The sequence below is a fragment of the Pholis gunnellus genome (assembly GCF_910591455.1).
Source record: "Pholis gunnellus genome assembly, chromosome: 1".
NCBI classification, from domain to species: domain Eukaryota; kingdom Metazoa; phylum Chordata; class Actinopteri; order Perciformes; family Pholidae; genus Pholis; species Pholis gunnellus.
The window spans coordinates 28,568,170-28,583,378 of NC_136528.1; the positions used below are offsets into that span (position 1 = coordinate 28,568,170).

Consider the following 15,209-nt stretch of genomic DNA (forward strand, 5'->3'; position numbering starts at 1 on the left):
CAGTGAAAAGACTTCTGGGAATCTGAGAAGGTGTGAAAAGGCCTGGCGGATCAATGGCCGACTGTCAGCCGACTACAGCCGCTGTTTGTGCGTTTAAAAAGGTCTGGGAGCAGAGCTGAAGTCAAAATCTGGAAAATGCTATTGATGCACCGCAAAATAAAACAGCTTTCACAGCAGAGCATTAGTCCCCTGGAGCCCAACTGGACACTGATATTTACAAAGACCTTCTGCAGCATTCTGTATAAGCCTTAAAGTTAGAAGCTCTTTTTTCACTTCAGTTACCAGGTGTTTGATCAGAGATCAGCGCGCAGACAGATTCAAGCCCAGTGTGTGCAAACATCCGCCAAACTGATGTGTGTGTGCTCGAGTGAGTCCCCACTCCCCCACCTGATTCAAACACATTCAATATCTTCCACAAAAAACAACCATTGCACTCACTGTAAACCCATGGCCTAAGATCCCAGCACTTCTCTTAAAGTCCCAGTGCTCCTTAACCATAAATGTATTCAATTGCAACCCACCACGAGCCATTTTGGGGTTTGAACACACTATTAAAACACACAGATGTCTTCCTTTTTTTTTTTAAGCCCCCTCTTTGAATAACAAGCAATCCACCCAGAAGTCTGCACACCGTACCACGTTCATATGCAGCGGCACTGCTTTTTTTGTGCATGTAAGGACATGTACTGATAATGTCCCAGGCCAAGCTAAAAGAGGAAGATCGCACACAGCTACAGATGTAGCTTACTTTAGCCAGATGCCAAGAACAACTGGATGAAATCATTCGCTGAGTTTGTTATTTTGGCGTCACTCCTGATGTCTATTTTCTGCAAGAAAAAAGCGGAAGTTATTCTTTGTCCCTCAGGAACATTTTTGCTCATATGAGAGCAAATGAGCATATGAGAAAGAGGAAGTTCCCAGTGTGAGTTGCAGAATAAAAGTCTGCACCAACGGCTGCAGCGGGCACCATAGGGATCCCGAGGCCGAGCACTCGGCTGCTCGGAGGACGGTGTCGTCGGGGGGGGGTCGGGAGATGGGACAAATGATCGCGCTGGGAGTGGCCCTTTGTTTTAGCAGGAATCTGTTCCACTGCAATAACAAACAAGCGACTGGGGGCACAGCCACAGACCTCCCTGCTGACCACTAAAGACATACAATACATGCAAACGTAGGTGGGCCGATCCAGCCAGGTCCTCCTAATAGGAGGCCTACTCACTGAATCAAGGACCGCTGAGCCCAAAGAGTCAGGACGGATCGAGGTAATCAGGATCTCAGTATCGGCCACTACGGGAGCACGGCACTCGCACTAAAGTTACACAAAAACACACGATAACAGTATTTCAATCAGCAGCTCTCAAGTGTCTGTGAGTTCTGCAAATTTCCACACATTTGCTCAGATGTTGAGCGTTTGATTTCACTCATTAGCACACTCTTAAGCTGGGAGGATGAACTAATCAGCAATCATTTGATTAAAAATGAAAATGTGTTTCACAGATCCCAGAACTGGCGCTATAAAATATCAATCGTTTTTAATTAGGGGGCTTGAAAGAGCTGCGGAACTGACTATTATTCATGTCTGAATCTGAATGTATGAATCAGAGGCGTCAGCGGTTTAGAGCTTATTCAGGGAATTAATGTCTGTTAATGTTTGCATCAGACGCTGTCGGGCTGTTTGAGTTCAGCGGCAGAGGGAGCTGGCACGGGGTTATACCTGTTTACCTCTCTATTTCTGTGGAATAACGACAGTCGTACCCGTCAAAAATACCAGAGCAAATCCCTGAACAGCAGCTGTGCACAGGGTGATGTCGTACGTACGGCCGTTTCATGACCTCATCAAAAGCGTGTGTCCGCTCGAACAAAGTGGACATGGCAACAATCCAAACGTAAAAACTACACTGACCTTCGACCCTGTGCTGTGGCAGAGCTCAGCCTTGACAGAGGCGGTTTCGGGAGTTGATGCAAATCATTTTACCCTTTGTTCTTCATATTTTCTAACACCACAAGCCCACCATGAACCGGAGAATTCAAAGATGTAATGCGAAATGGTAAGCGGCGGTGACAGAAGTGGATGATGGGAGTTTTTTCTCGGACTCCACCCCCTCGCACCTGTCCACAAGAACTAGCAGGGGACTGTGAGCTTTGACAGCTGTCTTCCTCCCACTGTTTCGAACAGACACACACACACATACACACACACACACAGAAGAGAGGCCCAGAGAACAGGTGTAAGGCCCTCTGATGAGTCAGTGGGTGGTTGAGGTTGTTGGTTGGATGCGATCAGATCACGCGCCTGTGGATTACTCTGAGTAATTTGCAACATATTTTCTTCAAATCAAGAAATAAAATATTGCTCGCAATCCAAACAGCTGCTGTTGTTGGGGTTTTCAATGCAGTAAAAAAAAAAAAACCACAAGAAAAAGAAAGCCAGGCTGAAAAATGTGTGTTGTTAGATAAATGCGGTAGAAGGGAAAAAAATGCGGAGGGAGATATGATCCAAACAAATCATCCAGTCTGGAAGTAATGAACGCGGTAAGAAAAAAACCGACAAGATAAAGTATCCATCGGGCCTCACTGCCTCAAAAACACTCTTCTCTGCACATTTCTGTACTATTAGTGGAGATAAGTCGCCACTGAGGCTACCTTAAGTGTTTCCCAAAGTGCAAAAGATTTTATCAGCAGCTTATTTATTTTTTCCTTATCCCCTTATACTTCCTAGTTCTGTATTTTCTAAGGACATGACTTGTTTAATGTGTGCAACTGTGAAGACTTTTAGCACAAAGTGTTTGAGGGTGTTTGTCTTTATTCTCCAAAGCTGAGAAACGACTGGGGGGGGGCCGACCACACTGGATGCACTTTGATGTCTGAGCAGTGTTGAAGCGAGAAGTAGAAGTAGAGCAGCCTGATTGGTTATTTGTTGTAATTAGGTCAAAATGAATCCGCTCATAATCAGCCATCAACCATCTGCCGTTCTGGTTTGAGCAACACACACTCACAGAATTAAACTATTCTATTACAACCAATAATATAGATTAGTCTGTACTATTCTTAAAAAAACATTTTTTCATTGAATCCGTCCTCTGCTACCTTCCTTGCACCCGTTTTACTGAGAACACTACTAAACCAAACTGTAATTAAAGCCTTCACCGTGATTCACTCAAACCTACCATTTGCTCCCATACCTTTGTTGTCTCTTTTCAATGTATTATTTCTGCCTTGAATCAGAAGGCACACCCAGCACGTCTCCTCCTATATAAATAAGGGTTACCGAGTGGAGCTGAACAGGACACGGCTTCGCCCATGATAAGTGCAATATCACGCAGCATTACAAACAACACTTTAAAGCAGCAGCAACAGAGGCCAGCGAACCACAGGCGGCCGGGCGCACGACCAAACTGTGGCCTTCCAAAAACACATTAACCAGCTATATTATGGGATGCAGATCCAGCTCCATCACACACCACAGACAGTACCCAGCATGCTCCGAGGCCGAGGCTTTGCATAAGCTTGTAAATCAAGTGCTCCTGGGTCCCCTCTATACTGCTTTGTAAAAGCAAAACTTTGTACAATATATCACTTAATATTCTATGCAGACGAGTACACATGTTATGTCAACATCAAGAGAAAACATGCAAGAAGGAATTGACCACCCAATATGGTGAAACACTCTGAAGCAAAGCAGAATGTCAGCGAGGTCTCAAACCTGACAGTACAATATACTACTCCTGACCTTGGCCTGGAGTCTACAGCCATGCTAGCAGCTCTGTGAGGCTGTCCTTAGAGCTTAGCTAAATGCTAAATGCTAATGGCAGCAGCTCTGGAGATCATGAATATCTTTCCAAAATTTCAAAGGGAAACCATCCAACAGCCATCTAGATGTTCCCGTCCGGATGAAAGTGGTGGACTGATAGCCTGCCTGGTCGACCGCCACTGCCAAGCCTAGAGGCTAAAAACCTAACAGGGTACTCAAATGTGACAATGTGACCACAATATTCTCTCTCTTATGGGCATTAATTATTGTATTTTATACATGCTGATATGAGTGAATGGCGGATTAGACATTTAACAGCCAGTCAATCCGTTTCAGACCTGGTGTTGCTTACCTGACTAAATAAAGCAAAGAGAGAGACAGAGGCTGAAGGAGTTGGATCACTTTAGAGATTTTTCCACCCAAAGGGAAGTGATGTCAGCTTCTCCCAGCTGCTGCAGAGGAAATCCCACCCTCACCCACCCTTCTATTTTATTTCCGTTTGACACTCCTGTTTTGTTTCTTTCTTTGTCATTCTCTTTCCATCTTTGTGTTTTCTGTCTTTTCCTCTAGATCGCTTCCCCTCATCCATTAAAACCTTTTCTCTCTCTCTTCCTCTATCTGACAGAATGATGTTTCATCTGTTTTCCACCACAGATAAAAGGCAGTTTGTTGCCATCGATCTGTAGGTCGTGTTTTATTGAGACTGGTCTCACCGCAGACAGACTCATTCAACAGCGGTCACGGGATCCTGTGTTCCTATCTTTCTGTGGCTGTTGCCCATACATACGTACATGTCAACCTCTTATTTATTCACATTTCTTTTGGTCATTCCCCATATACTGACTGAAAAATATTCACAGCTGCAACAATCATCCATTTGCTTTGGTGACGAGCGAGCTAATGCTGTTTTTAGCTACACTAGCAGCGTGGCTTTAGGGATGGCACAGAGGGTTGATGTGATTTATTAATATTTAGGGATTTAAAAAAGGACAGCAGATATACACAACCGTTCAAAAGTTTGTGGTCACCCAGGCAATTTCGTGTCAATTTTCAGTTTCTTCGCAATTTCTCGCATGGAATAGCTTCATTTCTAAGAACAAGAATAGACTGGCGAGTTTCACATGAAAGTTCTCTTTTTCTGGCCATGTTGAGAGTATAATCCAACCCACAAATGTGATGCTCCAGATACTCCTGTGTAGATATTTCATTAAAACCAGACGTTTCCACCTAGAATAGTCATTAACCACATTAACAATGTATAGAGTGTATTTCTGATTAATTTAATGTTATCTTCATTGAAAGAAACAGTGCTTTTCTTTGAGAAATAAGGACATTTCTAAGTGACCCCAAACTTTTGAACGGTAGTGTATTTAAAAAAATAAACATCTGTGCAGGCTTAGTCGGACCAAGAGGGTAGCACGTAAAGGCGTATACAATTTCAAATATATATATAAATATAACCTGCATGTTAACATTGTCATTGTAATCATGTTATCATGCTAAAATTAGCATGTAGCACCACTTTACAACCTTTTTAAGGTCTTTACATACCGGGGGCGTGACAAATAAACAACACAAATACTCACCTGCAAATATTTTGCATCAAAACTATTTATACCGGCAGAGATGCAAATTTGCAACAGTTGCAGCACGTTTCCAATAAACGGTAGGAACAGATTTGCACAAGCAGAGGACCAACTACCAGCATCCTATTGACCCAGAGCGGCGTCTGGTAGTCTGTCTGAGGTCGACTGTATTATAGCCTAAACTACGATAAGCTGTTTTATTACGTTTCCTTATAGTGAAATGCTCTGAGCGGAATTGTAGTTCCCTCTGGAAAACAATTAAGCAGTATATATGTCTAGGGCTTTTATTGTGAAAGGAAAGAAAGGAAGGAGTGGATCTGGCAGGGTTGAAAGGTAATCAATAAGTTTGCGTCTTGGATCAGACCACGGAGTCCGCGTGTTGTTCTACACTATAGTGTACGTTTTGATATGAGCTTTATGCATAACATGAAGGTCGACGCCATTATTTGCGGTGCGAAAGCTCTGCAAATCTAGCTTGTTCTGTTCGGCCCGAAAGATAAAAACAACTGTTAGAAAATAATTCTATGAATGCCCCCTGATGTGTAAAGGCCGCTAAAGAGCTGCTAGCTTGATTGTAGAGTCTTCGCCTTGTTAAACACAAAAATACATTTAAAAAAAAAAAAAAGACAAAAACAAATCATAATGAAGTGAATCTTAAATTAAACTGGGGTGAAGACAGATTGCTTGTCTCGACACGATGAACCATGAGTAACCTCCTGTTACTAACATCACATCTCTGACCACCAGGTTCCTGCAGTCCATCCTGCTGTTTCTCTGACACACCGCTGGCACTAACATTAATTAGCTCCGTCACAAGTGCTGGGTCACTTCCAAAGACGCGATGAGGTCAACTGGAATACAATACGGGTCAAGAGGAGTAACTGTTACCACCCTGCGGAGTTGGCAGAGACACGTAACACATCATCTTGTGGCGTGCTTGTGTACATGCTGTTAGAGCATGAGATACAAAAACTGTGTCCCGCTCATCAGAACGCTGCTCTACAGGTCCGGTAAAGGCCAGAAACCCCACACAGAACCTTTTAGTCATTTACTCATACAATTTCCTTGTCCTGTGGACGTTCTTTTAAAAGAGGAAGTACCTTCTTTTTTTTTTAAACAGCCTCTCCAAGGTTTTGATTACGATCACAACACTCGAGCTGTCCAGTCATGTATTTATAATATCCACACAAAAAATGCTATCAGAGACTGTGAGGCTTCACAAAAATACCAGCATGCGGCTGCAAATCACTCAAAGTCTTGACTTGCCGTTTCATACTAACGTGATGATTTCGCACGGTCTCAATTTCCTCTTTTGAATAGAAAAAAAATGGCAGACAGCTGTTTTTTTGAATCCCCAAAGACAAAAAAAAAGCTGTTGCCAAATGCTGAGGCTCAAACGAAGCAAGTGTCTTTGCTTTGTGTCAGTTTTTTAGCAATTACTTCAAACAAACTGGCCTCACAGGAGAGCAAAGGACACAGCATCTTCCAGCTAAAACATAAAGACACAAATGACCCACTTCAACACATTTGTCACTGGTAAGAAAGCCAACCTTGCACTGTAACTTACAGCAATATGAAAAGAAAATAAAGCACAGCAATATGCACAAAATTCAACCCTTACCTGAGTGCTGAGTGTTGCAGGGCTGATGGAATGACGCCTCTCTGTCTCGGTGGATCTACAGAGAAACAGGAAGACTGAATCAGCCTCAGCAACATGTGACCGTCACCCTTGCAAAGAAATAATGATGCAGACCAGCGTGGCGGTCAGGAAGTGTTGCTCGGCGCACACAGGATGGGAGGCGATCATAAGGCGCTCTTTAGAACAGCGGACTTCAGAGTATTCATCGGATTTTTTAGTAGCTGCGCCTGGTGGAACCGTTTTGGGGAAAATCTGAATCCGGTCTGTTTTCATGCCTACGGAGCTCACAGTTACACTGACAGAAACTTAAAAACACACACACACACACACGCACACTCACACACACCGCCTGTCAGAGATGTGCGGTTGGCTGTAAACACCCACCGCTGGGGATCTGCTTCCTCTGAGAGAGAGAGAGAGAGAGAGAGAGAGAGAGAGAGAGAGAGAGAGAGAGAGAGAGAGAGAGATGGTTTTAGCTGCGAAAAAAGCCACAGGCAACCCCCCCCCCCCTCCTCGCAGGCAACACAAAAGCTTCGACAGTTTGGACGGAGCTGTGCAGATCTGACTGGCAGCTCTGGGTGTGAAGCTAACCGAGGCTCAGAGAAAGCTTGCTGTGTTTTAAGAACTCCGTCAACGACAAGTAGATTAAGTTGACGAGCTTTGATTTTGAATGTGTGTGATAAGAGAGAGATCCGCAGTCCGAGACAAGTTGCACAAGCAGAGGGAAGTCAAATCAGATGCATGATCCGTTAACAAGACGGATTTCCAAGACCTAAGCTCTTCAGCGGAGACCCTGAAAACATATCGCTTTTTTAGGCCATAAAGATGTTTATGGCCTGTCCTCCTTCAATGGTTTGTTCCTTCCTTTCCTCCTACTGTAGCTTGTGTCCTCCCCTCCTTAATTCTTCCCATTTAACTCCCAACCCCAGTTAACCCAGGTTAAGCCTGGCTCAGATCAACAGGCTTTAGCGTGGCCCTTTAAACTTGGGGGCTGAGCTCAATTTCTAAACAACTAACCCTTAACTGTCCCAGAGAACACCTGCTGGGACCAACAGAAACACTGAGCTCTGTTGTCCAGGCCTGGGAGTGGCAAGTGTGTGTGTGTGTGTGTGTGTCTGTGTCTTAAAGTACCCACTGTGACCATTATGCTTTTACATTCCTACAAACACAGTGACAGGCACTTACATACAACTGGCATCGTCTACTTGCACCTCCATCAGCCAATAGTGGTGCATGCATGGACACTTATTACAAACACTCAGGCTACTTTTGTTTCAGTCGTTAAGTCTCACACGCACATAATTAAATCACACACACACACACACACACACACACACACACACACACACACACACACACACACACACACACACACACACACACACACACACACACACACACACACACACACACAGACAGAAACGTACGCACAGGTTTCGCTCAGATGTGAAATGATTGCCAGTGATTGTGACAAATTACAAAAGGCTACATGGCTTGACCTCACAGCAGAGCAGCGGCAGCAGAACTTCAAGTCGAAACAAAGGGTCCTGAATAAAAACAGAGATTAAAGCCAAAGTAAAGGAAACAGCAGCTTTAAGTGTTTTAATAGACTGTTTACGCACAGTGAGCCAGCAGAACTGCTTCAGTGTACTTTGGCACTGATTATAGAAAGAACTGAACTCTGAGGCAATGATGGGATATGAAGTGGATGCTTCTCCGAGGGAGTGGACGTGCTCCTAACGCAAGCTACATATTTAATCGACATGTTTCCTTTATTTTGAAAGGGTGTTGCGGCTCATATTAGTTGGTAAAAAGGTCAGAATCTACTATGTTCTTGAAGGCAGCACTATGGATGAGGACCTGGGGTTGCACATCAGTAGAGGTGAGGACGAAAGCACGTTTTTGTCCGGTGCGAACCGAGAGGCCCGAGGTGACGGCGAGTCGGGCAGCCCGCCATTTAACTAGTCAGCCAAACGCACATTCACCAAACAAGTGTTCCAGCCAGCTAGCAGGCCTGCAAACCAGGCAGGGTGAAGAACCGACCCCGGTCCGGAGTCTGGCATATTTGTAGCGTCGGGGGAATTGAAACTGTACCCAGTGAAAACACATCTGGTTTAAAAATATGAGAAAAAAAGAAAAGGCTCACTGGTCTATGTATGCCGGGGCGGGCAGGACTTGGACCACTGCCTTGTTTCTAAACAGGCAGGCGGCCAGAGAGGTTCTGCAGCACTGAAGGATGCCTCGGCTGACTGAGTGACTGTTTCCAGCCCGCTTATGTACGCACAGCTTGATCCCCCGGGGACGGCCCGGCTCGGCAAGGCTCTTCTCTGTTGCACCTTGGGACTGCACGGAATTCAACTCACCAAAAGAGGAGAAAAGCAAAGCCACCACCTGTCAGATAATAAACCCATCTGCTACACAGAATTTGCTTCGGGGTTTTAAATGAATATTCTAAGACCAATTGAAATCCTATTGTCTAACCTCCCTTCACAGAGAGGTCAGAGGTCAGGGTCGGCTACAGGACAGCTGATGGGGACGGGGTTTTCAGCATGGTGGAGGACTTTTCAACACTCGATAATTTCCTTTGAGATCAACAGGAGAATAATCTTCACATAGTGGCTCACCAATAATACAAGCAAACGGGTCGGGAACAACTATTCCTGCTCTCATAACATCATCTAGAATGCTAGAAATATTGTATGTACCATGTTAGTTCGTATAAAGGCCTATTCACAGTTACTACAGTACAGATGATGTGTTCTGTGACTAAAGGCCAGCAGAGATGCTGCGATGTGAAACGCTGGTTGGAATGAAGTCATTTGGCCAGATGCCTGTTTCCATCTGAGGCCAGAGGAAACTGTTAGCCCGCCGCTGACTTTCTTCCCACCATCGTATCTCTCTCTCTCTCTCTCTCTCTCTCTCTCTCTCTCTCTCACACTCACACTCACACTCACACACACTCACACACACACACACACACACACAGACACACACACACACACACACTTGTCCTTGCCGTTTCGCCCCTCCGGTGAAAAGAAGAGCTGACATCAGGTACAAGTTTAGAACGTGACAATGGACTAAAGAGGGGTGTTACACACACCAGAGCAATCCACTTCAGAGATATTTTCCTCTCAGTGCCTCCCGCTCTGCTCGGCTCTGCTTGTGGATGTCACAACCAGCAGACATCATGGCGGTCCATGTGACGTACTGTAGGACGTGTCCAGTGGTTATTAGTTTAATACTCATCAAGCAATAGGAAGTAGCTCCGTTTTGAGTCGTTAGCTTCGTTTGAATCCGACTTAAAGGGAAGGAGTCTCTGTCTGTTCTTTTGAATTTCTCAACCACCTCAGTCCGATCTACTTCACACTTAGTGGGTGTGATGCTGAGGACCCAAGGAAGTGCAGTGTCGAGTGCGAGCTCTTGAGATCTACGGGAAATATCTTTTAGTGGTGCGTTATGAACACACTGTGTTGCGTATTGAGTGGGGACCCCTATTGACTGCTGGGTACACATCACTCTCCATCGATGTTTGTCTGAGCTTTTGCAGCCAAATGACTCGCACGTACTCTACCACTGCTAGAGTACGCAGCTATGTCATGACAGGTGTATTGCTGTGTGTATCGTTGGACCCAAGGAAGCGCAGTGTGGAGCGTGAAGTTATTTGGAAGAGCGGTTTCCCCGAGAAAGCAGCAAGCAGCAAAAACCGGAGGCCAAGCAGTCGGCGGCCCGTTCAGAACAAACACGTTTTGGACCGAATGTGGACCCAGGAGGAAGTCAAGCGGCTTCAGAGTGCCGCCAAGACGATAGCTCATATGAATCCCACTGCTTTTTTTGGCAAGTCCCACCCTGTGTGGCGTTCAAGGATTGGTCAGGCGTCCAGGGTCGCTGAGGTACCGGTAACCTGATTTGATTGGGTCCTATACCCTGACCAATGGGCTGTCCTGAGCCTGAATACTCGCGGTCAGAACCAGCGTGGAATAGGCCTTCACGGAAAAAACACCAGACTTTACCGGTAGACTTGGTAAGCAACCTGGAGCTCCCAACTGAAAGGGCCCTTAACAGCTATGGATTTTTTCAGATGTTTAGATATGAAACATGTTTTTATGTTACTATTCTAACTTGTTACACCCTGAAGCAACAAACAAAAAGCTCCAAAACAGCAAAAAATATGTAACACATCTGTACAGCCTACTTCTCACTTTGTACTTCTACTTCAGGGGAAAAAACTGTAGCACTACATTTACCTGACAAAATAAAACTGTTAAAGTATGATGCATTATTATTCATTAAACTCTCCAGCATCATAGAACTGAAAGCTGCACCAGACGTTAACTCTACCCTTCAGGCAATGTTAGCTTAACTGTTGCAATAAAGCGGTTTGCAGAGCGTTCTGTGAACGTTAGAAAAACAACAGTAATGCCTCTCTTTCACTCTTCAGTTCAGTTAATACTTGTATTTTAGAAAAAAAAAAAATTGTATTTCCTTTACTACTGCCAACACCAAGAATCTCAGTTAAAGAAAGGGTGTAATAGGTGCCCTAAATATCCTATTTCCAAAGATTACAAAGAACATCCAGTTCAACTGGTTTGACACACAACCTTTGTGGTACAGTAACAGGACCTTTGAGAGAGAGAGAGAGAGAGAGAGAGAGAGAGAGAGAGAGAGAGAGAGAGAGAGAGAGAGAGAGAGAGAGAGAGAGAGAGAGAGAGAGAGAGAGAGAGAGAGAGAGAGAGAGAGAGAGAAATGTCCCAACTCTGCAGTGTGACAGGACATCAGTGGGCTTTCTGTTCTGCATTAGCTTTATAGTTTTTCTGCACTAGTGCGTCAAGTACCCCCTATCCTGACCAAGTACCCTGCGGAAAGAGACCTTAAACTGTCCGAGCCTCATTGAGTTTCATACAGTGATTCCACAGAGACGGACAGAGCGCAGGCATCTGTCTTGGTTCTTACAGCGTATACCCACGCGCCGCACATCCAGAGAACCGCACTCCACCCCGAAGCACTCTGTGTCTGGAGGGCCGCTATCAACAACCATGTAATCATCTCCCAGGGTGCAACACAGCCGAACGCCGTCACAACATCTCTGGCAGACGAGTTCAGGTTCGCAAAAAAAAACAAACATGTTGGGGCACTTTGTGAGAGATGTGATCGCGTTTTATTTCAGACATGACTTTTTTTCTCTGGGCGGCTTTTAAGAATAATTGAGATCAGGAATTTAAACACAGTCTCAAAAACAGTCTTGAGGAGCTTGATCTGCTGAACCATTTCATGGATCTCTCTTTAACGGACTTAATTTCATGCAACAGTGTCGTTAATTACCGCTGACCTCTCTTTTTATGAGTTACTTTTACGGTTTCAGTCCTGCTTTTATTGGTTCCCCATCAGCATTTTTATCTGTTTCAAGCACTTAACAACTGTGTTTTTCAAAGTCTCTGCTCAAGTGGCTGTTATTACTGTAGCAGTTAGCGGTATTATCGTACCGAGCAACTTTTTGGAAGTGCGGATAGGTGGCCTACCTTTATCAAAACCACGTCTACGGCTCTCTCCCCTTTGGCACGGAGGCTGTACCTCCGCTTGTGTCGCTCGTACATTTTTCCCTGAAATATCCAGAGCAGACTGAACCGAACAGCAGAAGAAAAAAATATCCAGCAGGAGCTCTGTGTTGAGGAGAGCCGAAGCCGTCTGCTGTGAAGCTTCACATCTGGCCACAGTAGCAGCTCTCCACCAGACTCCAGCTCTACTCCACTCCCTCTTCCTCCTCCTCCTCCTCCCTCCCTTTTCATTCCCTCTGTCGCCTCTCAACTTCTCTCCTGACTCACGCCTTCGCTCTCGCTCTCTCTCTCTCATCCTGTAAACCAGCCAGCCGAAGCAGTACATTGTTAAGAGTGTGACAGATGACAATGGGGCATTATTACTTATCACTTAATGCGATCAGATTTCACGCTGTTGAGATTAGACCCCCCCCCCGCGAGCTGGAGGTGGACGTGCATGAGGCCGGCCCCATGAGGCGGCCCTCTGGGTGTGATTTGCACCTCTCTCAGATGATAGATATGGCATTGCTTGCATATTCCTACACAAGGGGCCAGAGCCAGAATGGGTCAGTTACTCACCAGCTCAGATTGCGCTTCAGTTTTTTTTTTCCCACCACCACGTGTTGTGTTGTGTTGTTCTGCAATCGTCCGTACAGATTTGTCTAAGGCTGATGTATTCAAATACGGAGAGAGGGGGGGTGGGGACGGCAGACAGCTGTACAAAAAAATCTAAAAAGTGATACTATTCTTCCCTTGTCATTATGATAAATTATGACACAAATAACATATAGGATATATTCCAAAAAGAATAACAAATGTGCGCCCCCACCACCTCCAAAATCAATTATTTTAGAGACCGTGGTTGAGCACCTCCTGGGTGATATTACGACCCATGTGAACCTTGCACAGAAGAGGTGAATCCCGGCAGCCGCAAACAAATCAAACTCGACCCCTGAAGCAAACGGTCGACCTCCACGGAGCACGAGGAGTCTGGGAGTTCAGGGAGACAATCTACCCGTTGGACCAAATGAACCACAGCGTTTGCACAGGAAATATCAACTTTGAATACAAACCGACGGTTGATTTGAAAACACTATGAAGAGGGGGAAACAGCATACAAGAATACATTTATGCTGAAGATATTACGCTATATCACTATATATGACGGCATTATAACACTGCTAAAAGAAAGCTGTAGAAAACAATACTTTTTTCCCACTCTTCCCCTGTCCTCAACAACCAGAGGGTCAATTGTCAACCGCAAGCAATAAGACAGGCGGGGTGGGGTTTTTCACATCTGTAACTGGTGCTGCTTTGAAACAACTCCTGACCAGGACTATTCACAAAATGTTTCGCCATCAATTCTCCACATTTGCATCCCATCTATCTTCACTGAGAGGAGCAACGGAACTGAGGGGAGCAAGTGAGGAAAGCAAACACACAAATCTTATTGACGTCGGGGTGTTTTTTTGTTTTTTTTAATTGAGCAAATGTCTTTCTGACAAGAGTCGGCCTTTATGGCGAGTAATACGGAAGAAATACGGAGGTGCTGTATGATGCGGTTCATCTGTTGCTTTCGTCTCTGACAGCAGGTGTTGCTGTGACTTCCGTGGGTGCATACACCTATATCAACCACTCTACCAATCAAATTCATCTCGTGCTTTTTGTCTTGAAGACAGGACTCCCAGCTGCTGACGGAGGCCGTGCTATGAGAGCACCGTGAATGTCGAGTGGTGCCACGCCGGCTTGCTGACTACAGGTACCTGCGGTTCTACAATATGAAATGCAGAACATGTCTCACAGGCTGAATTAACCAGCGCTAAATTATCCGCCGTCTAAACAGCTTACGACTTGTCAAAAACACTTGACGCGCTCTTTGCGATTTGAATCACTTCATTACCCTTACATCTCCTTTTGTGTTGTTGTCGCTGTCATTTTAGATTCTGTTATCCAGTCCCTTGTACTCTCTGCTGTTGTTTTAGAATCCTCTCTCTCTCTATATACACTTATATATATGATATACAGGACTGTCTCAGAAAATTAGAATATTGTGATAATCCCCATACGTGTGATTTAGTTTACTGAACCAAGCTGAGTATTTTTCAAGGCTCAGGAAACCCTTGCAGGTGTTTCGAGTTAATTAGACGATTCAAGTGATTAGTTGAATACCCTACTAGTATACTTTTTCATGATATTCTAATATTTAGAGATAGGATATTTGAGTTTTCTTAAGCTGTAAGCCATAATCAGCAATATTAAAAGAATAAAAGGCTTGCAATATTTCAGTTGATTTGTAATGAATCCAGAATGCATGACATTTTTGTTTTTTTAATTGCATTACACAAAATAAAGAACTTTATCACAATATTCTAATTTTCTGAGACAGTCCTGTATGTTCTGAGGATACATCTCAAGTGACTGAACTGGCCACTTCACCGTAACTGCAGTTGGTTCAACACCAGCCAGACTCCAAACTGCCTGCTCATCATAGAAACGACAGAGAGATTTCAACAGGAATCAAATGGCAGGCCGTTAAACTGTCTCCCTGTTCAAGAGGGAAAAAAACAAAAAAACTCCCAACGACACCATTGAGGCTACATTGCCCTCTGCTGACGACCCCCGCGTCCTGCAGACTGGCTGTCTCTATCCTCCTGCAGTCAAACATCTGGCATTCAAAACAAGCCGCTGACCCAGACCGCAGC

The 15,209-nt window shown here is 44.8% G+C and overlaps 1 protein-coding gene across 1 annotated transcript in view; it reads right to left on the reverse strand.

Moving 5' to 3' along the window:
- Positions 1-15,209, reverse strand: part of akap13 (A-kinase anchoring protein 13) — a gene marked incomplete at its 5' end in the record, with an annotated part of 79,714 nt that overhangs the window by 40,693 nt on the left and 23,812 nt on the right. The window contains 1 exon segment of the mRNA XM_079186457.1: positions 6,956-7,010. Coding sequence (XP_079042583.1) covers positions 6,956-7,010 — 55 coding nt within the window.